The sequence below is a fragment of the Anolis carolinensis genome, chromosome 5, assembly GCF_035594765.1.
Source record: "Anolis carolinensis isolate JA03-04 chromosome 5, rAnoCar3.1.pri, whole genome shotgun sequence".
NCBI lineage: Eukaryota > Metazoa > Chordata > Lepidosauria > Squamata > Dactyloidae > Anolis > Anolis carolinensis.
The window spans coordinates 27,291,117-27,312,166 of NC_085845.1; the positions used below are offsets into that span (position 1 = coordinate 27,291,117).

Consider the following 21,050-nt stretch of genomic DNA (forward strand, 5'->3'; position numbering starts at 1 on the left):
GTTTAAAATTTGTATGTTGTCTTTTAATTAATTTTAATGTTTTATTTTTTAACTATGGTTTTTAAAATGTTTGTATTGATACTGCTATTGAAGAGTTTTTAATAGTTTTAATCTATATTGTATTATTTTCAAATATGCTTTAAAATTATTGGGAGAAATGTGGGATATAAACAAATAAAAGAGAGCAAGAAGAGGACAACGGGGAGGAGGGACTGATTATAGCATCAGAGAAGAAATGAAGTTACCAATCAATAATAACAAACTATGCCAAACAGCCCATTGTTCCACAAAATCTTCATATGTCAGTTCGAAGCACATTGTGGAAAATATTAAAATAATTATTGGAAAAATTCCATAACACTCATGTTACATTGTGCTATGAATGTTATTGTTGATGAAATATTTATATAAATATTTTTCTAACAAATCTGTCTGTAACCTGGCATAACAATGCAGTATAGTCTAGACTCTCAACAAAAAAGTTTTTTGACATAGTACCTTGAGTTCATCAGATAAACCCAAACATTCTTTGTGCACTGTGTATTTAACGTATGCATTGATAATATCTACATTTGGGGCTGTTATTTCATGAGACTGAGAATCAAACTGGCGGTAGGCATTTCATTTTCCTGTATGACCTGTGCTGAAATGCTGTCAGATTTCAGCCATCTCTGTCAACATGGTAATCAGCCGTGATTCCTTTGGAGCTGTATGAATGAAATGTGTTTAGAGTAGTATAAAATATAAAATTTCCTTTACTTATGATGATTTTTGGATCATTTTAATGCAGTGTCTAATTAATATCAACCACTTTTGCTTTTTGTATTAAAATACAATATGGCTTTTTATGGTGATTAAATTGATTAAAATGTTATGGCAACACCTTTTGTCTGCCATGCCAAACTGTATACCATTAGTACACTCCATTTTAAATCTACTGTCAAATATATTTTCTCATCTGCTATCTAGTATATTCCTCTCCACTGTTGTCTTTGAAGGAGCAATTAAAAAACCAACACTGTTTATGAGTCTAAGAAATGATGGCACTCTTTCCTTGGCATTGTGGTAATTCAAATGCACAGAAAATGTCATGGGAATAGATTCCTAATGGAATGCACACTTTTATGTTCCTTTGTTTATAGGTAGCATTGCACGCTTGTGGAGTGGCAACAGACATGGTAATTGAAAACTGCATCAAAATTCGGGCAGGATTTGTTGTATCTCCTTGCTGTTATGGCTTCATTCAGAACACAGACAAGTTTGCATTTCCACAAAGGTGAACTGTTTGTTGATACCTCTGTATCTCATTGTCTCCTTGCATAAGTGTAGATGTACAAGTGTATGGCATGTAACACATAGTCTTTGATTACATTACTGTCCGCACTAAGAATTATGTCCTGCTTTACATAATGGAACAAGTACACATAAATATGTTTGTAGTATGTGTTCACATCATGATAATAACTGTGTTTGTTTCAAAAATGAACAGAACAAGAAAGAAAAGATCAGGAACTAGAAAGTAAAGTCAGGCAATAACTTTGAACAACTGATGTTTAAATGCTGGAGGCAGGCAGCATAATGTCCTATCAGACTATATCCCAGGATGAGCCATTCTAAAGTTAAATAAAGAGCTTAGTTGTGCTGTTGCTTTGTAAGGTGACTGTGTGATTAATACTCCCTCCAGTGTTCATCTTCATTACTAAAAATATGGTTAGCAGCAGAGGTGGAGAACTTGTGGATTTCCAGATGTTGCTGAATTACAACCTCTGTTAGTTCTTGTGTTGGCTTAGGGAAGTTAGTTTCCATTGATATCACGGAAGGGCACAGGTCCTTCTCACAGCTTTGGCTTTTAAGATGCATCTCCGGCTGTTCCAGAAATCACCAGAGTAGTCTTCAAATACCTTTCTTAGCAATTATAAAGGGGAAGCAGATAGAACAACTGGGGTAGAGAGAGAGGAAGAAGGGAAAAAGGTAGCACTCTGAAAGTATTAAATACTCAAGTTAACTGGGAATTCATTCTTTTTTTAAAAAAACTTTTAAAACCTTAGGTTGCCTTTTCTGCTTTCTGCTATTCTAATCAAATGAAATAAGTTGCTGCTGTTGCTCCCAGAAAGAAAAAGAGGCAGTGTGAATTCAGAGAGGGAGACTGTGTCACCAGGCTGGCTGCTCCTTTATTGTGTGGTTGTGTGTTTGTCTGTGTGCCTGAGGCTAGTGCAGGCATGAGATTTAGATCAGTTGTTAAGGGCAAAGGAAAATGACGAAGGAAGAGGGACTGAGTGGGTGAATACTTTTACATGCCCACCCAAAGCATTTGATGGGGAGGCCAGGCTAGGAGTTCATTCACAGTTATTAAGATCAGAGATGGGGGGACATGGTGATCATTTTCCTGTATCTTTCAGCTACACAATTCTAACACTGATGGCAACATGGACGAATAATCCATCTCAACATGTTAATAATGAGTAATACATAATGAGTGATAACCTTCTGGTGGTCAGAATAATGAGCGGAGTAACAAGTTCACTTTCAAGAGTAACATTTTGAGCTCTCTAATAAAGCATGAACATGAATGAAAACAATATTTATTTCCATTTCTGTTTTATTTCTAGGCTTGCTTTGTATTTTAAAAATAATCCATTCTTATTTATTATTCAAACAAATGTATATTTTCTACAATTGCAGACGTTAGCTTTTTCCAGTAAAGTTTCTGACCAAAATTGTCACAGATTTCTGTAGTGTATTTCTATGAATACTTCTCAGCAGTAAGTCCCACTAAAATTAATGTTGCTTGCTTCCTAGTAAAAGTTTAGAATTGCAGCCATAATATATCTATGAAAAGGCTACAGAATACAAATGATAGTGAAGCCATGCTTCAGAAAATGTTGAGATAGTTGTATTTAATTATATCTTTTCTATACAATCCAGTTGTGTTTATAGCCTTTAAAATAGCCCTTCCAGTTTGGAATTACTGAACTTCAGATTTTTGCGTTTGGCTAGAGGACAATTTTGTATATAGAATAGGAAGAAATCTCTTTATACTATATTCATGAGCAGACCCAAGCTGCAAACTTGATTCTTAGATGAGAGTGCAACCTTGTCCAAAACAGACCGAGCAATTAATCCACCATCAGTTCAGTTCATCCCCCTCTTAAAAGGCTGTATGTTTTTTTCCCAACACCAGTGTTTCAGTGTTCCCCTGTATTAGATATCGTTGATACTAAATGTCACCCAAAGCATTTTCTGCAAAAAAATACAAACTTTCTCTTCTGAATCCTAGTCAACTTGCATATTTTTGTATTTGTTTAAATTGAAGTGTTAAAGAATCCATTGTGCTTTACATTATTTCTTATCTTCTTTTATTTCAGTCATCAGTTCAAGGAAGTATTGTCCTATAAGGTATGCAAAAGATGTAGTTGCAGTTTAGTATTTATATCGGTGCCTTTTTCTGGGGTTTGAATGGAATCATTAGTTTGTTTTGTGTTAATTGAGTTCAAAATCATAATTACATTTCTATTCCATGTTTTTAAATTCAAAAATCCTTAAGGATCTATAAGAATTTAACACATAAAACCATAGGGTTAATAATAAAAGACTCAGGGGTTAAAGTATTAATATAGGAATCACTATGCTACAATTTACAATACTGAATATGGATTTCTTTGAACTTAAGCAGGTGTAGGAAAATTTTATAGAAATAAAGAATTTAAATTGTTCATAATAATTCACCGTAGTTGATTCTGGGCACAATTTCCCCACCAAAAAGGTTACTCCATACATATTTAGTAGAAGAAATCCCTTTGGCTCTTTATATGTTGGAGACTATACCTGTACATTAGAACATGCACCAAAAGGGAAAATGGCAACCACTGATTTGAACATATATGAATGTGCTTTTCTACCTTTTGAGAATATGTAAAGAATTGCTTTTTGCCGGATATATTGGAAACATTGTTTTATTTTCCCACTTCAATTTTTTTTTAAACTTCATTCTTCACGGAGAATAATTAATACAGCAATTTAAACTGCAGATTACAAAAATATTTTTTAAACCAACAAGTTCTAAAAGCATTTTGTTTTGATAAATCGGCCTTGTGGGGGTTTTTTAAATCAAAAATGCAAACTTGCAGGAAGAAAACATCCCAATTCATTTATAGCATTTTATCTTTGTCAGATTGTGTTTCAGTTGCATGCACATATCTGTATATCTTTGGTTCTATATCATATTATATCTATCTTATCATATTGGATTAATATAGTTTTGATTACTGACATGATGCCAAATTTGGAATATGGTGGCTAGACACAGTGTCACTGTTTCCATAGTTCCTCTAAATGTTGTGTTTTCTTTTACTGAGAGATCCCAGATCATTATATCAAGTAAAACCAGAAGTGTTGTTGTAAAGGTTTGCATTATAAATCACAGTTATTATTACAAAATGGCAAACATATCAGGCCACAATGAAGAGCCAGGTCGTTGTTGATCATTTAGATCTGTTTGTTGCAACTCTTATTGCTGGTTTGGAGTACTGACAGCTTTGAGTTACCCAATACACAAAGTTTGTTGATAAATAAAAACTCCAGTGAATGTGCATGGCCATAAGGAGGCTCTCTGAATTACATCTGTGTTATTTAGCTCATGACTCTTTTGAATTCTCTGAACATTTATATCTTTGTTGTGACTAATGGCAACCATAAGGTAAACCTATTGTGGGGTTTCTTGTATAGAGGAGGGTTGCTTTTGCCTTCCTCAGTGGCTTTCCATGGTTGAATGGGAATTCGAACTCTAAACTTCAAAGTCATAGTGCAGCATTCAGACCACTATTCCATGCTGACTCTCTGTAGTTTTCCAAAAGCTAGCTGTTTTAAAGACCTAATTGACATTTAGTCTGTAAGGGACATAAACCTTTCTCATTGTTTACAAATACTCTTTATTAATTTTTAAAAGGAGTTTTAAAACAGGAAAACGTATTGGTATATTAGACAGTTTAGGTATTAGCAACATCTTTCCTCCAGATATTTTGACTATATTTACCACCACCACAAGCAACTTTGTCAATGATAACTGTGGTGGTAATTGTAATCCCAAACATCTGGATACCATCTAGCTGTAGAAAGCAGACACCCCTACTCTCTCCTCTCCGTAATTCATTTAATTTATTCAGTTCTCTTTACTCCAGAGCCTCATGTCCACTTATTATATAGCTTGAAGCCATGAAAGACTACTATACCTTTTAGAAAACATACAGAATTAGGCATATCACTGTTTTTAATCACTCAGAAAGATTTATTCTTTGCAAATGATATTGCCAAAATTCCATATAAAATGTTTTATGTTCTCACATGCTTATCTCCCTCTAATATTACAAGCAGCACTGCCAAGATGTATAGTTCTAAAATTGTTCTGATTGTAGTGAATCGGTGCTTGAAATTGCAGCTGTCCTAACTAGTGCAGTTGTCACCGATAACACTACCACAGCTTTCATTTTCTTCTTTTTTCTTTTCCTTTCTTTTCTTGGAACCTTTTCTACCCATGGAAAACCTAACTGGTATGACAAATAAGGACTTCTTGTGGATTACATCCATCCCCTAATCTGGAGGTTTCACTTTCTTGATGTGAGCTGTTCGGCAGTGGAACTCCTCTGCCCCAGAATGTGGTGGTGGCTCCTTCTTTGGAGGCTTTTAAGCAGAGGCTGAATGGCCATCTGTCAGGGCTGCTTTGAGTGTTATTTTCCTGCTTCTTGGCAGGGGTTGTAAAGTGGACTTTTAGTACCTAACTGGGTGTTACTACAAAATCTCAGCCTATCAAATATTACAGATTTGTGAAACATAAATTGGAACAATAATGTTGCAAGGCATTGAGCAAGAAGCAAAATGCATAAAAATACTTTATAATAGATAATAACCCACATTAGGTCAAATGATCTTCAAAAAATAATGCTATGCTAAAAAAGCAATCAAGGTCTTTTTGTAGCAAAATAGGCCTCTCCAGTCATAGAACTCCAGAGCTGGAAGGAACACTGCAGGCTATCTAGATGAATCCCAGCCAGTGCAGTCAGTATTTGGTACATCATATATATAATGGCTAATAAAACAATTATTTGGGAATGTGAAGGAACATGCCTGTGACTATTTGTGTTTTGTTTTTGTTTCCCATTCTAGGAGCACATGGTTCTCTGCAGATTTGCTGATCAGACAGCTGTCCAGCTTCCTCCTGAACGCAGGCAAATAGGTATGCTATTCTATAGAGCAGCTGTTGTGTATGGTATGCTTTGCATACTATAAATGGTTAGTTCTGATATGTTTATCAAAAAGGAATTAACATGCTGGTTCCTTAGAACACAGTGTCAGGAATCCTTATGAATAACAATGAAATAGTTTTTTGTTGATGCTCAGTTCAAATCAGGGACTGAATGTGTTGTGCTGTGGTATATTTGTCTTTCTTTTTGCCAATAAAAAGGATGACAGAATTTTGGAGATGTACTAATCCTCTTTTTGATGTCATTGAAAGCTGCATTGTAGCTGCCAATTGTGGGCAGACTGGAAAGCCTGACACAAAACTTCTGCTAGCCTGAGATTTTGAAACCTACATGTAATTAAAATGCAGGATGGAAATAAGTTGAAATAAAATAAACATAAAAACAGCTCAAAGGCTTTTGTGAATATTTTCCTGGCAGAAGTGTTGCCTAACTTTCATGAGGATGGTTACAAACAACTTGAAGGCACCTAACAATAATTGGGATAAATAGAAAGAAGACAAAGCAGGCCTTGATGCCTGTAAATGTTTGCCTATAGTCTACTTGTAATGCATCAGAGAGACAGTGTAAGTGATCTCTTAAAATTAAGATTTGTAATATTAAAATATTGTTTCTATGAATAAGAGTATATTAGGAAATGCTGATAACTTCAGATAAGTTTCCTTTTTCTCCCTCCTAATGAAATTGCATGACTTTAAGGCAAACCCTGTATCTGAAAAGGAACATGTACTGTCAGGGTCACAGCTGCAAGTTCAAGTTGTTATTCCATTACATGGGAGTAGGCACTTCTTTGGCATTTTGGTGATATGGAAAGGAAGCGTATCACTTCATGAAGGGTGGGATGGATGAGTAGAAATGAATAAGTGTCAACTCAGCATTTCGGGTTAAATGAATGCTGCAACGCTTTATAGTGCCTTTTCCCTTCAAGGATAAATTAGATAAAGCAGATATTTGTAAACCTGTGGCATTTTTATTCTTTTCATTGTTTCTTGTAAGGATATACTTGACATTAGGATTATTCTATCCATGAAGTTTTTTTTTCCATTTCAGTCATCTTTCTTCACCTTTTAAACTTGCTAATGGGTGTGTGGTTGGTGTGGATTAAGTTTTGTCTTCAGATAACTGAGATAAAGTTCACATCAGATTAGAACAAACCACATGTTCTCTTTAAGGGAGACTCCCAATAGTGATGTGCTTCAAAAGGTATTCTGTGGCTGTAATCATGCTGAGGCCTACCTGCTGCTGTTTTTACCTGCACCTATCACTGTATTTTACTGATTTTAACCAGGGGGCATTGTGTAGTTGTGATGTTTATGTTGGTTGTTGATTTTTTTTTTTGTGAGCCGCCCCAAGTTCCTCTGGGAGATGATGGTGGGGTAGAAATAAAGTTTATTTATTTATTTACCTGGTAATACTGCTGCTTATGTTAAAAGGTTCCTCATATACCCTTTTTTACTTTAAAGAAAATGTGTCATTATTTCCAAGCAACATTTTAAAGAAAGGAGTACAACTTTTTCTTTCACATTGTTTTTTTCTTTTTTGCTTATTTCTTGTCAGTCTTGGATGTTTGAATTAGGTAACAATATAATTAAGTACCATGCTATCTGTCATACGTAACATGATTTTATATACACCCTCTTTTTAAAAAAACATAGTTTTAAGAAATGTAAAACAGAATTTTCAATTTTATTACAGAGTTAGTTTAAGAAAGTTGATGTATCACAACAATGCCATGTTTTGACCATGTTTTCTTCAAAATCCTGCATTTAAATGTAATGTTACAGAAAGCTTTGGCAAAACTAGATACATAAAGTATAAATTATTGGGTACAGAGAAGGTCACTTAGAAATTATTTGTTCAAATGAACAGACTCCCATATGTTTTTAAAGTATTTATGCCAGTGATAATTCCTGATCAGATTAGGAATTATATCTTTTTTTGATCACATATTTGTGGAGCATACAGGGCTTTTAATGCCTGGTTATAACCTAATAGTGATTTCTCCTACAGTAGACTGCACACTAGACATGAACAATTAATAGTATTGATACATTTATATGCAATTTGTGAAGTGTTTTCAGAGTAGTATACAGCAAACTTTTAAAAACATTATAAAGGAAATAGTTGCTTTTTAGCTATTCTGTCCTGCTTACAGTCCGTCCATCCCCAACTAGAATGGCTATTACCGAAATACTAAAATTCTGCTTGTCTTCTGTCATTGTGACTCCACCAAAACACTTTTGTGTTGCCCTTATCATGTGATGAACATATCTGTCTTATCCCTTAATCTTTTAAGCTCTGTTTTGCCAACAATTCTTTCTATTCTCAACATAAGGAGATATTTCCAGTGCATTAGAAATTACCAGATTAGAAGAAAAAGTTATATTAATGAACGACAGGCAGTCCCCGGGTTATGAATAAGATTTATTCTTAAGATGAATTTGTATATAAGTCACAACAGGTACACATTTTAAGTGTAACTCCAGCCTGTTTTTTTTTTTTAGTTTTGAATAGTATAGGGAAGGGTTAACATTTCTGTAACTTTTTTGGGGGGTGTGTGCCCCTGTTTATCAGATTGGTGATAAAGTTACGGTCTAGTCACCTTTTTCTATGATAACTTTTATAGGAGTGAATTTCTCTTTCTAGAGTTCTTCTCGTTTCCTGTTGTCTCACCCATGTATAATCAGGAGTTGTATGTAAGTTGGATGTTTGTAACCCGGAGAGTGCCTGTATAAGCAAAAGCTGGTTTGGATTGTTATTTAGGTTAAATTAAACATTCAGTTGACATTGCAGCAGCACCACAATGGAATTTCCTCCTTCAGTTCTCAATGCCATCAGAAAACTAGCTCCAGAAAATTCCCTAGTTTCCAAATCAAGATTTAGACAGTGCAGGAATCTGAAGCAGCAGGAGGAATGTCACAGTTGTCTACTGGCCAGTATTACTGGTACGATTAGCAGTATGGTCAATACGATAGCATTGATTTTCATATAGAATATGTTGGGAAGAGCGTACTTAACTTGTATTTTTTCTAATGTTTTAGGTAAACATTGTATGGGACTAGTGGATCTGGACCGGGCCTGGAATGCAGAAAGAAACAACTACTCTGTCCAAGTGATTTCCATGGAACCAGAGACATGTTCCCCAAAGAACAACTTGATAGTGGGTGTCCCGATCTAGTTCAAAGGGTTTTTTTTTTATCAATTGGAACCAGTAATCAAGCCATGTGTTCAAAGTGTTGTACTATTTGAGATATTAAACTTTGCCTGGAAGCAGACACTGCGCATCTTGAATCTATTGTCTCCATAAAAAGGAAGTCGAAGGGAAAGGGCTTGGCAGTGGGACTGCCTTGCAGAGCTTCCTAAATCCTGCTTGAAATGTGTGATTAAATGACAGCTGGTTCTCAGAGCAGAAATAACTCAAAATGCTCATCTTCCTGTATAGTAATAGAAAACAATAGTGTTTTTTTTAAAAAATAAAAAAAATAGAAGACCTTAAAGCTTTATTGCTGAAAAGATTATTGTCTTTTCTATGAGAATGACTTTCCAGTAGAAAAACACGCTTTGCAAAATGATTTTGTGCTCACACAGTTTGACGATACCAACAAGGGTATCTAGCTGCAGAATAGAAACAGCTGAGCCTCTTTTTCAAAATCTACTCTAGTTTATTGTGAAGCTTTGTACTCTCTAAAAAGCATAGTTCTTTTTTTAAAAAAAATATATTTTTCTGAAAATTTTATCACAGAATACAAAATTACTTGTTACCACTTGGAAGAGATCTTGTGGGCCATCCAGTCCAACCCCATGCCATCCAGTCCAACCCCATGCCAAGAAGCAGGAAAATCGCATTCAAACCAGAATGACTGGATGGCCCCTGGGGTCTTCCACTGAAATACTGTTAAGTTTATATTGGTCGAAAGGTTTGCCCATTCCTGATACATACATTACATATTATATATATATATATATATATATATATATATATATATATATATATATATATATATTTCTTGGGGCTCCATGAGAAACTTTTGCTTCAAAAAGGACTCTGCGGCTGTAAAAGTTTGAGAACCTCTGCCCTAGATCAATGTATTCTGACCAAGTTTGGTATAATTAATATAGCCTATGATTTCAGATTCTCTCTCCCTTTGACATTCTCTACATTTGTTCATGGCAGTACATCAACAACTTGCACTTGTCTCTAAATTGTTATGTGGTCTCCCAACCCACACAGCTTGTAATTTCATCTGCTCAACTGTGTGCTTATAGGCTAGTTATTTATCCTCCCCTCCTTCTGATTGTAGTGTTCCAACTAGGATTATAGTTTAGCGTGCATTAACAAAGAATTCCATGAATATATTTCCGAACTGGTAAGTGGTTTTCAAAGTACTGTATTTGTTCTTTTTTCTTCACAAGCAAGGTCAAGCTACTTCTACTGTTTTATTTTTAACGTTTTACTTCCATTCCAACATTGTTTAGTGACATAAATACATGTTATGAATACTGATTAAACAAATATATCAGATTAATTTGATAAAGGCCAAATTAGAATGTCTATGTGGGGTTAGATCTTTTCCTAAAATGTACTGAGGGCCCATGATTTCATCAGACTTACATATTCACAGAATTATTAGTTACTGAGGTGGTAATAGTGTGAATGCCTTTCAGAGTAAGGGACACACTTCTATTTCATTATGAATTTTCCATCAGATCAGGAACTAGCAATGAGTATACTTCCAGATACTGAACTTCAGTTCTCATCACACCTTACGATTGGCAACGTATGATCTGTTTCTTTCACTACACGTTTCTAGAAGTTCAAAATAAAAGCATTTTGTTTTCTTTATTAGCAACTGATAAATAAAAATATTCCACCTCTAAACACAGTATTGGATTTTTGCCACCTTTTATCTTTGTTTTATTATTCTTTGATTGTATTGTATTTTGTGGGTCTTGATGGTAATACTGCAATATTTGAATAGTGATACTGTAGTTTCTTGCAGGAAAATTGGTATAGAAATCTTAGTAAGTAGATAAAATATGCAAATAGTCAGCGAAACTTTAATGTCTTTTTCTACAGAGATCTTGTTTTGTGCAATTTTTATTACATATTTTCACAGGCTTCAACTTTATATCTTGTCATTTGCTCATTGTTATCATACATCAACAGATATATAGGAAGAAAGCCCTCTCCTATGCAAGTTTGACAGAGATAATATTGTGTTGATTTTACTATATTATACTTTGTTTTCAATTATGCACACTACTGTTTGTCACAGACTATTTGATGGAAGGGACCAGCTGTTTTTTTTTCTGGAGTATTGTTTGTTGCCATTGAGTCAAGTTTGTTTAGTATTGATCTTACATATGAGAGCTTAAAGGCACCTGGTTATCCATAGTCCTCAGGTTTTGCAAACTCATAGCTGTGGCTTCCTTGAGGAAATCTATACACGAATAAAGGGGTCTTCCTCTTCTACGACTACCTTCTAACCTAATAAGCATTACTGCCATGTCTTCACAGGATAAGCCAAGGACAAATGTAATGTTTTTGCTCATGGGTTACATTTTTTTTTACTCTTGGAAGAGAAAGAAACCAGCAGCCAGTGGTTTGCAAATCAATAGAGATCCTGAGACCTCCATTTCAAACAACACTTGTAAACTTCTATGTACATCAGAGGACTGAAAGACAGAATAACATGTATAAATAAACAGATTGTAACAGGAAGAAATTACAAAGTGTCCAAAATATACCTGTATTATTTGTCAGTTTAACAGAATTCTTTCTTTGTCAGATTATATGAGTCTATTGAAGTTCCTCCAGTGATAGGACTTGCAACCATGTGTCGATTTAAACTCATCTCACAGTCTCTATACAACTCCATGGACTGAACTTCTGAATTAGTATACATAGGGATGTGCTACAATTTTGAATCAAGCAGGTGTATGTGGAAATGTATACAGACGTATCCAAGCATGAGTAGTTAGGATATTTTGGATGAGCTAGGATGTCCTGTTTCAAGTACTCTTAAGTAACTATATTTTTCAGCCTCTCAGAGGTATAAATATAAAACCAAAAAAAAATGAGTAATTCGTATCATCACTGTCTAGCCACTGTTTTATTTTTCTATTTATACTGTAATGCCAATCTGAGTTTGAAAAAGTAATCTTTGCAGGAACAGACACTACACCACATTGCTTCTAGAACTCACCAAATCTCCCAGCCACCATACCTGGCATATTTGGACTGCAACTCTAGAAATCCCCAGCCACCATGCCCTTGTCTCCTTATTCCCTTAATCTATATTTCATCTTGTAAGACTTAACTTTTAGACTGCTGCTCCCCAATTCCCCAGCTACCATGGTGTGGCCTACTTTTACCAATCTTACTCCCAGATCTTGGAAGGGCTACCCTTGTGGACTGACAACAATTTACTCCCAAGAGCCAATGTGGTGGCAGTTTGCACTTTGGCACCACTTTAACTGGCACAGCTCTGTGCTATGGGATCATGGGAGTTGTAGTTTTAAAGATCTTTAGCCGTCACTGCTGGTGCATTGCCAAACTGCAACATCCAGGATTCCAAAGCATTGAGCCATCACAGTTAAAAGTAATGCAGTTAAAACTGCATTAACTCTACACTACATGCACTCTAGGACTCTGGAGACAAAGGTTCAAATTCCTGCTTAGCCATTGAAACCTATTGGGTTTCATCTACACCAGTGGTTCCCAAGAAATAAAATGGTCTGCGGCTTCACTGTTACCACACTGTTGCAAGGAGAGCAACTGGTCTCGTGAAACTCTTATAGTGCCAAGGCAACAGGGATGTCAGGAGGGGAGGGGCTGACTACCCATGGAAGGTGCAACAAGCCTGACTGCTGCTTCTCCTCTCCCCCCCCCCCCTCCTTGAGCGGAGCCATTCCATGTGGCTCCTGGAAGCAGGGGTGCCTTGGTGTCTTCATTTTTAAGCCTGTTCCTGATGCTGATTCAGAAAATTGCATTGGATAGACCACATCAGCTCTAGATAATTAAATACGGTTTTCTGGGGGCAAGCAGATGGCGACTACTGGATGGCAAATGTTCTGTATCAGAAACTAGAGCTAATGTGGACTATCCAATGCAATTTTCTGAATCAGCACCCAGATAACCAAACCGAATCTAAAATTGACCAAAAACTGATTCGTAACTCTTTGGTATGAATGTTGGAGAGTGGTCCCTGATCAAAATGGTCCCTGGCCAAAAAAAAATGTTTGGGAACCACTGCTGTAAATCCTTGCTTAGCCATGAAAACTTATTGGGGGTTCATCTACACCAGTGGTTCTCCACCTGTGGGTCCCCAGATGTTTTTGGCCTTCAACTCCTAGAAATCCTAATGGCTGGTAAACTGGCTGGGATTTCTGGGAGTTGTAGGCCAAAACCCCTGGAGACCCACAGGTTGAGAACCACTGATCTACACTGTAGAATTAATAGCACTCAAGACTTGGCTGTTTGGTTGTGCATTTAAGTAAATCAGATCTAATTTGCCAAATAGTCACTGTTGAATGTTTTTATGTTGAATGTTTTATATTGTGGAATGATATTTTAAATTGTAAGTTGCTGGGAGCACTGTGGCGGAGAGCGACTAATTAAGAAATAAAGTGAAGTGAAATGATAATTGCTCAATACTATGAAATCATGGGCCTCGCAGTTTGGTGAGGGATCAGCAGGGTTAAAGATTAAATCACAACTCCCAGAATTTCATAGTGTGGAGCCCTGGCAGTTCAATGCATCCTGGATGACTGGGGTCGGCCCCACTCTCTCAGCCTTAGAGACAAGCGATGGCAAAGTCCTTCCGAACAAGAACATCAAGAAAGACTATAAGTCGGAAACGACTTGAAGACATCCAAGAGCGATACCTTACGCTCATGGCCCTGTGTTCATGGGGATACTGGGATACCAAAAGCCACTGTCCCCAGCCTTTATGCTACACCAGCAACAAGTGAATGACCGATCAGCCTTTTCTTCCTTTCCCTTTTCTTCTAGAGCGAAATCCTTCGGAGGGCAAGGCGAGGAGGGCTTGGGCGCCTCTCCCGGCTGCGAGGCGCTGGTCCCTCCTCGCCAGAAACAGAAAAGAAAAGCAGGAACGCCAAGCGAAAGGGTTCTCTCTTTCTCTCCTGCTGCTCCTGTTGTTCGCTTTCTTCCCTCCCTCGGGAGCCAGGATTAGCAACAGCCCCAAAGGGCCTCCCTCGCAGTTCAGTTTACAGCGCTGGGAGTGCCTCAAGGGAGGAGGAGGAGGAGGAGGAATCCTTCGCCCTCTCCCTCCCTCCCTCCTTACATCTTTCTTTCCCCTTCAACCTGCGGCTGAGAGGCGCACCAAGGCTCTTCTTTCCCCTCCTCCTCTTCCTCCTCCTTTCCCCCTCTTCCCTCTTTCTTTCCTTCCCGACATGGATTTCTCCTGGAGGTTCATCCTTCTGTCCTGGTTTTACCTGGAAGCTTCAGGGGACTTTGACGGAAGGTAAGCCAAGGCTTTGGTTAGTTTTGTTTGGCTCGAAAAGTAGGGTTTGGAGGAAAGAGGAGAGCGAGGTCAAGGGACCTTTCAAAACACCCTCCCAGCGCTTTGGGAGAAGGCTTCACGTGTGCGCCTGACAACCTCTGCCCGAGGGCTGTTGGGCTTTCCCCCCCTAAAAAGAATTCAGTCAGGACCAAAACCCAGCTCGCTCAGGAGCCCTGCAATCTCGACATGCATTGTGTATTTTACGCACATACTTGAAAGCAAGCTTTGTGGTGGAGAGAGCAGAAGGAGGCACCTGTAAGTCTGAGAAGAAAGTTGCAGAGGGCAAAAGAAAGGACTCCAAGAAACTGGAGTCTAGGAATAGAAGAGTGGCAGCTGTGATTCCCATTTCTTTATATATATATGCTCAGTATTTCACTGCTACAGGTTAAGTATCCCTTATCTGAAAGATTTGGGACCAGATATGCTTTAGCTCTTGGATTTTTTCCCCTTCACATTTTAGAATACCTGCATTGCCATATATGTACGTAATGAGATATCTTGGAGATGGGATTCAAGTCTAAACACGAAATTCATTTATGCTTCATAAAAGCCATATACATGCAGCCTGAAAGTGATTTTAGACAAGATTTTAAATATTTTTGCACAGGGAAACAAGTTTGAGTATACTGAAGCTTTAAAAACCAAAAGTGTCGCTATCTCAGCCACCCAAGTGGACAGATTTGGATTTTGGAGTACTGGAGTATTGGAATTCAAGATAAGGGATGCTCAGGGTTACTGTGAGTTTTCCAGGCTGTATGGCCATGTTCCAGAAGCATTCTTTCCTGACGTTTCGCCTGCATCTATGGCAGGCATCTTCAGAGGTTGTGAGGTCTGTTGGTAAACTAGTCAATTGGAGTTTATATCTGTGGAATGTTCAGGATGGGAGAAATAATTTTTGTCTCTTTAGGCAAGTGTGAATGTTGCAATTGGCCACCTTGATTAGCATTGAATAGCCTTTCAGCTTCAAGGTCTGGCTGCTTGCTGCGTACATTTTCTTTATGAAAATGAACAAAATCTGGCTACCAGTCATTAAAAATTCTAAAATCAGGACAGTGACTAAAGGACATCACTCAGAAAACGGCAGAATTCTAGACATGAATCAATCAGGGCCAGCTAACATCTCCCAGCAAAGGATTCCCCTAGGCAGCAAGCAGCCAGATCTTGAAGCTGAAAGGCTATTCAAGATACAGCCCAGAGAACTCACAGCAACACAGTGATTCTGGCTATGAAAGCCTTCGACAACACAAGAAGCTCGCCTTGTAAGTGCCTTTCTCTTATATGTTTATTTTTGCTTTTATGTCAATAAGCCACCCTGAGGTGATGTATAAATATTTTAAAGAAATGAAATGAAAGTAGCATTCAAGTATTAAATGCACATGGTATCTGTTGAAAATGACAAAGAATACTGACATTCATTTTTTTCCTGGCTTTTAAGTCTTGGTGAGCAAGGGCCCCTTTCCTCAGAGGCATGCCCGTAATACATTTGTTGCTGCCCTTCTGCTGTGTGCCCTCAAGTCATTTCCAACATATTGTGACCCCAAGGTAACCCTATCATAGGATTTTCTTGGGTTGGGAGTGTGCAACTCACCCAAGGACACCTAGTGTGTTTCTATGGCCAAATGGGAATTCAAAACCCTGGTCGTCATAGTCCAAATCTCAAACCATTTCCACATGTTATCTCTCAGCTCTAATAAATATTTTAGCCTTTAATGTTGACACAGGTCTCTTGTCTTTGCTACGGCAGGCTAATACAACTCTGTAGAAATGCTGCAAGTATACATTGCTGTTTATGTATGTGATTATAACAGTCCTGGAAGATAGGTTAGTTCTGCCATCTCTGTATGCCCGATGGGGAGAAGAGATGACAGAGGTTGAAAGAGGCTAACTAGGGTGTGTACCACAGAGGAGAACTGAATCAGAAAATCCTTGGTTTGTAACAGTCAGTCTTATCCAAGCCTAAATACCCAAAGGTACCAGATCCTGCTGATCTTGGAAGCTAAGCAGGATCGGCCCTGGTTGGTACTTGGATGGGAGACGACCAACCAGTACCAAGTGCTACAGATTACATTTTGGAGGACGGAATGAACAAAACTTCCTTTAAGTGTTCCTTTTCTAAGACAACCCAATGAAATTCATTGCATCACCATAAGTTGACAGGCAACTTGAAGACACACATTTTGCCACCATATCACTCCCACTTTCTCTCTCTCTCTTGGTTCATCCATAGGAACTGGTTGTCAGAGGTCAATACTTGAGAAGTTTTATGCCTGGATTCTAAGTATATTTACTGGAAAATAACTGGAACCTGCAGTTATGTAAATGTGCATGCAATTAAATCCTCATGTGTCAGAAGTGACTTGAGAACATACTGCTTCTGGTGTGAGAGACTTGGTTGCCTACTGAGATGTTGCCCAGGGGATGCCCGGATGTGTTACCATCCTGCTGGAAGGCTTCTCTCATGTCCACGCAAGCTAGAGCTGACAGACGGGAACTCACCACGTCTTGCGGATTTGAACCAGCAACCTTCAGGTCAGCAACCCAACCATTAGGTCAGCAGTCCAGCCAGCACAAGGGTTTAACCCATTGTGCTACTGTAGCTCCTAATTAAATTCCTAATTCCATGTCTTTTATTGAATCGGATCACTTTAGGTCCATCTCAGTAGTGACTTGGTCTACCCTGAAAAGCAATAGCTAGTTGATAACGGATAGACTACTTTCTTAGCCCTTTCTGGACAGAATCTATGACTTTCTACATGAAAGTCTGTCACTTGTTTACTGATTTAAACCATCATGTTGGATTGATGAAAGTATGCACAAATACAAGAGAGCTGTTGCTACTTTTGTTCAGTGAATGATTATAGCTTAGCAGGTTGTAGTATAATCTGCTTTAGAAATATTAAGAGCACAAAATAAATTGGAAGCAGTTGTTCTGGATTAACTGGCAGATATCCAAAAAAACAGAGGGCTGTGATTTGTGTCTTTGGGGTCAGAAAGCAGGGCAGATTATCATATTCTGTGGAAACTGTCTGTATTCCATGGAATGTACTCCTTTGGTGGCCCAGACTGAATGAACCCATTTATCTTTCATTACAATGTTCACATCAGGAAAGGGAAGCGTGACAGTAAGAGCTTAGGAATAAAATGTAATTATTATTGTGATGTCTGTAAGTCAGCTTTTGTATGGAATTCCTGCAGAATTACATGGATTGTCACAGCTGAATAATTGCAGTATCAATTATAGCACCACTCTGGCATAGATAAAGAGATGGATAGGTAAATACGAGTATATATCTGTGCATATATGTAGTATTCGGTATGCATGTTGCTGGAAGGGGAGACACCATTCCTTTTTAAAAATTGCACAATCAATAGCAATCCAAAAAATACTCATAATAAGCCTTGCAGTCCCTTTCCCCCCAGAAATGTATCTATAAAATCCAGATCTCAAATAGTAATTAACCAGGAAAACTTAAAGCTAGTTTGTATTCTGTGATCTGAACATACTTGAGTTGTGCAAAGAGGTACAATAGGCAAGCTTTGACAGGTTTAGGCAACCCTGAGTTCTTTTTAACTTTATTACTCAGTCTCCACTCCCACAGAGTGCATCTGATTATCTTAACCTTTCTTTAGGTATATGATATCTGTGTGTGATTTATCATATAGGCCACAGCTGTTTTAACCCTGCAAGTAAAGCCCATTTCCATTTGAAATGGATGGTGAGCAATGATAGCTGCAAAGCAGTGCAAAATAGTGGTGTCAAGCCAATTAAACTGAGAGCTGGAATCTGTTCAGTGTTCTCTATTATCCCCCAAGCCATGGAAAGGACGTACACCTGGAAGTCTTGCTTCATTCATGGAATGGAAATGACAAAAGTCTGCAGGCTGATTTGGTGCCTGTTTCTTAAGCAACATATAAAGACACCTGGAGATGGTGAAGAGTAGCAGACTCTCCTCGCATGCGAATTGGCATAACTCAGTGTAATGAGCTAATGCTGTTTTCATGATAACTAAAAACTGGATTCGCAACAGCAGTACCAAACATGTGAAAGCCAGTTTGGTGACTATATGTCTGTGACACTGATTTATGCATTTTTGAATATTTTTATACAACCTCCCCAAAGCGTTTTATGGGGTAAACATTTAAAACAACAACATATAAAAGACAATTAATGGAAATAATAGAATACTTCTTTTCTTTTCTTTTCTTTTTAAAAAGAAAAATGTGTATCCATGCATTTAAAAGCAGTTAGGGAGGAGACTATGCAGCATGACCCCTGTATCCACAAGGAATACATTACAGTGAAAACAGGAAACCATGGATAATTGTGGACTCTGTTTAAAACAGTGGTTCCCAACTTTTTTTTGACCAGGGACCACTTTGACCAGGGACTGCTCTCCAACATTAATACTAAAAGGGTTACAAATCGGTTTTTGGTCAACTTTAGATTCGGTTAGGTTATTTGGGGTGCTGATTCGCAAAAATGCGTTTGATAGACCAGATCAGCTCTAGTTTCTGATACAGAACATATGCATCCAGTAGTTGCCATCTGCTCGCCCACAGAAAAGCATATTTAATAATCTAGAGCTGATGTGGCCTATCCAATGCAATTTTCTGAATCAGCATCCCAAATAACCCCAGGAACAATCCTAAAAACGAAGACACCAATGCGCCCCTGCTTCCAGGTACCACATGGAACAGCTCTTCTCAGGGAGAGGGAGAAGGAGGAGAAGCAGCAGTCAGGAGGCTTGTTGTTGTGTCTTTCATGGGTAGTCAGTGTCTCCCCTCCCGATATCCCCATTGCCTCAGTACTATAAGCAGGGCTGTAGCTGGGTGTGTGTGTGTGTGGGGGGGGGGGGGGGTTAGGGGTTCAACCCCCTCTGAATTTTTCAGGTTTTTTAAAAACCTGAAAAATTCATGGTTTACTCATGAATTTTAATTGATTAACTAAATCCCCATGAGTGTCCACTGAAGTTTATCTGTCTTGAGTATCCACTGAAGTTTATCGATGGAGCCTAATTTCTAAATTTTCTGTTATGGAACTACTCTTCCTGATTCACTAAAAAAAAGTTTCAACCCCCTCCCCCCCACACACAATTTTTTTTTGGCTATGGTCCTGATCAGAGGGTTTCACAAGACTGGTCGCTCTCGTTGGGCTGTGGACCATATTTTAGTTCTTGGGGACAACTAGTGGTTCACAGACACAGGTTGGGAACCATTGGTTTAAAAGTATGACTTCTGCCTTGGAGGAATTTGCTAGGTCCTTCAGTGCGACTTTGTGGTAATTTCTAGCAGAAACACACCATACAATAACTTGGCAGGTTCCTATGGAAGATATATTTGTAGAGTGTGGGTAGGTGAAAGCATGTGATTGAGCCATCACAGAAAAGACCCTGCTACTTGTCCAAGTCCCAGATGATACCAAAAGTTATCAAAGTGTAACTAATCTTACAGCCTGGACATATTCATATGGCTGCAGGTGATTAGTATGCCCTGATCTCAAGCATTTTAGAGCTTTATGAGAGATCACTAGCATCAGGCCAGCAAGTACTAGAAACAATGCACCCAGAAAAGTTATTACAGAATTATTGTTAACATGTCCTGACAGCTTACTCCGGACTTGGGAAAATAACTTTTTTTGGACTATAGCTCCCAGAATCCCTTAGAACTCTTCTGGGCTCTTATTTTCGGAACCTATATGAAGCTTCTGGGCCCTCTATAAAAGCATCTCCCATGTAAAGCAGTGGTTCTCAACCTGGGGTCCCCAGATGCTTTTGAACTACAACTCCCAGAAATCTCAGCCAGTTTACCAGCTGTTAGGATTTCTGGGAGTTGAAGGCCAAAAACATCTGGGGACTCCAGGTTGAGAACCACTGATGTAAGCAGCTGTTTGCCTTCAAAGAGCTGACCAGCAGAATTGTCAACATTCTTTTACACACTCACTCATGCGAAGAAAATCCAGAGCATTCAACAGCACTCTGACAACCTGCCTGACACTTTGCAGATAAAATCACTCAGATATACTTAACTTGGATGTTCTACTTCAGGGGTCCCCAAACTAAGGCCCGGGGGCCGGATGCGGCCCTCCGAGGTCATTTACCTGGCCCCCGCCCTCAGTTTTATAATATAATATATTGTATATACATATAATATTGATAATAATATTATAATGTAATACAATATAACACTAATAATAATACCATATAATAATATTAATTATATATTCTATATTACATATAATATTACTAATAATATTATAGTATAGTGGTATAGT

The 21,050-nt window shown here is 38.0% G+C and overlaps 2 protein-coding genes across 12 annotated transcripts in view; both read left to right on the top strand.

The window, feature by feature from the left end:
* The window catches only part of gstcd (glutathione S-transferase C-terminal domain containing), a 52,083-nt gene extending 42,554 nt beyond the window's left edge, over nt 1-9,529 (top strand). For both annotated transcript variants that reach the window (XM_008119196.3, XM_003226391.4), the window contains 4 exons: nt 1,143-1,276; nt 3,366-3,396; nt 6,160-6,229; nt 9,296-9,529. In XM_008119196.3, the coding sequence (XP_008117403.2) occupies nt 1,143-1,276; nt 3,366-3,396; nt 6,160-6,229; nt 9,296-9,432 (372 nt within the window). In that variant the 3' untranslated portion in view covers nt 9,433-9,529. The remainder of the gene's footprint in view (nt 1-1,142; nt 1,277-3,365; nt 3,397-6,159; nt 6,230-9,295) is intronic.
* A 4,815-nt stretch (nt 9,530-14,344) lies between these two features.
* Nucleotides 14,345-21,050, top strand: part of npnt (nephronectin) — a 70,175-nt gene continuing 63,469 nt past the window's right edge. For 2 of the 10 annotated variants that reach the window (XM_062982947.1, XM_008119191.3), the window contains exon 1: nt 14,347-14,740. In XM_062982947.1, coding sequence (XP_062839017.1) covers nt 14,670-14,740 — 71 coding nt within the window. In that variant the 5' untranslated portion in view covers nt 14,347-14,669. Of the gene's footprint in view, nt 14,741-17,165; nt 17,309-21,050 lie in introns of those variants that run through there. The other 8 variants (XM_062982949.1, XM_062982948.1, XM_062982945.1 and 5 more) reach the window with 7 other exon arrangements.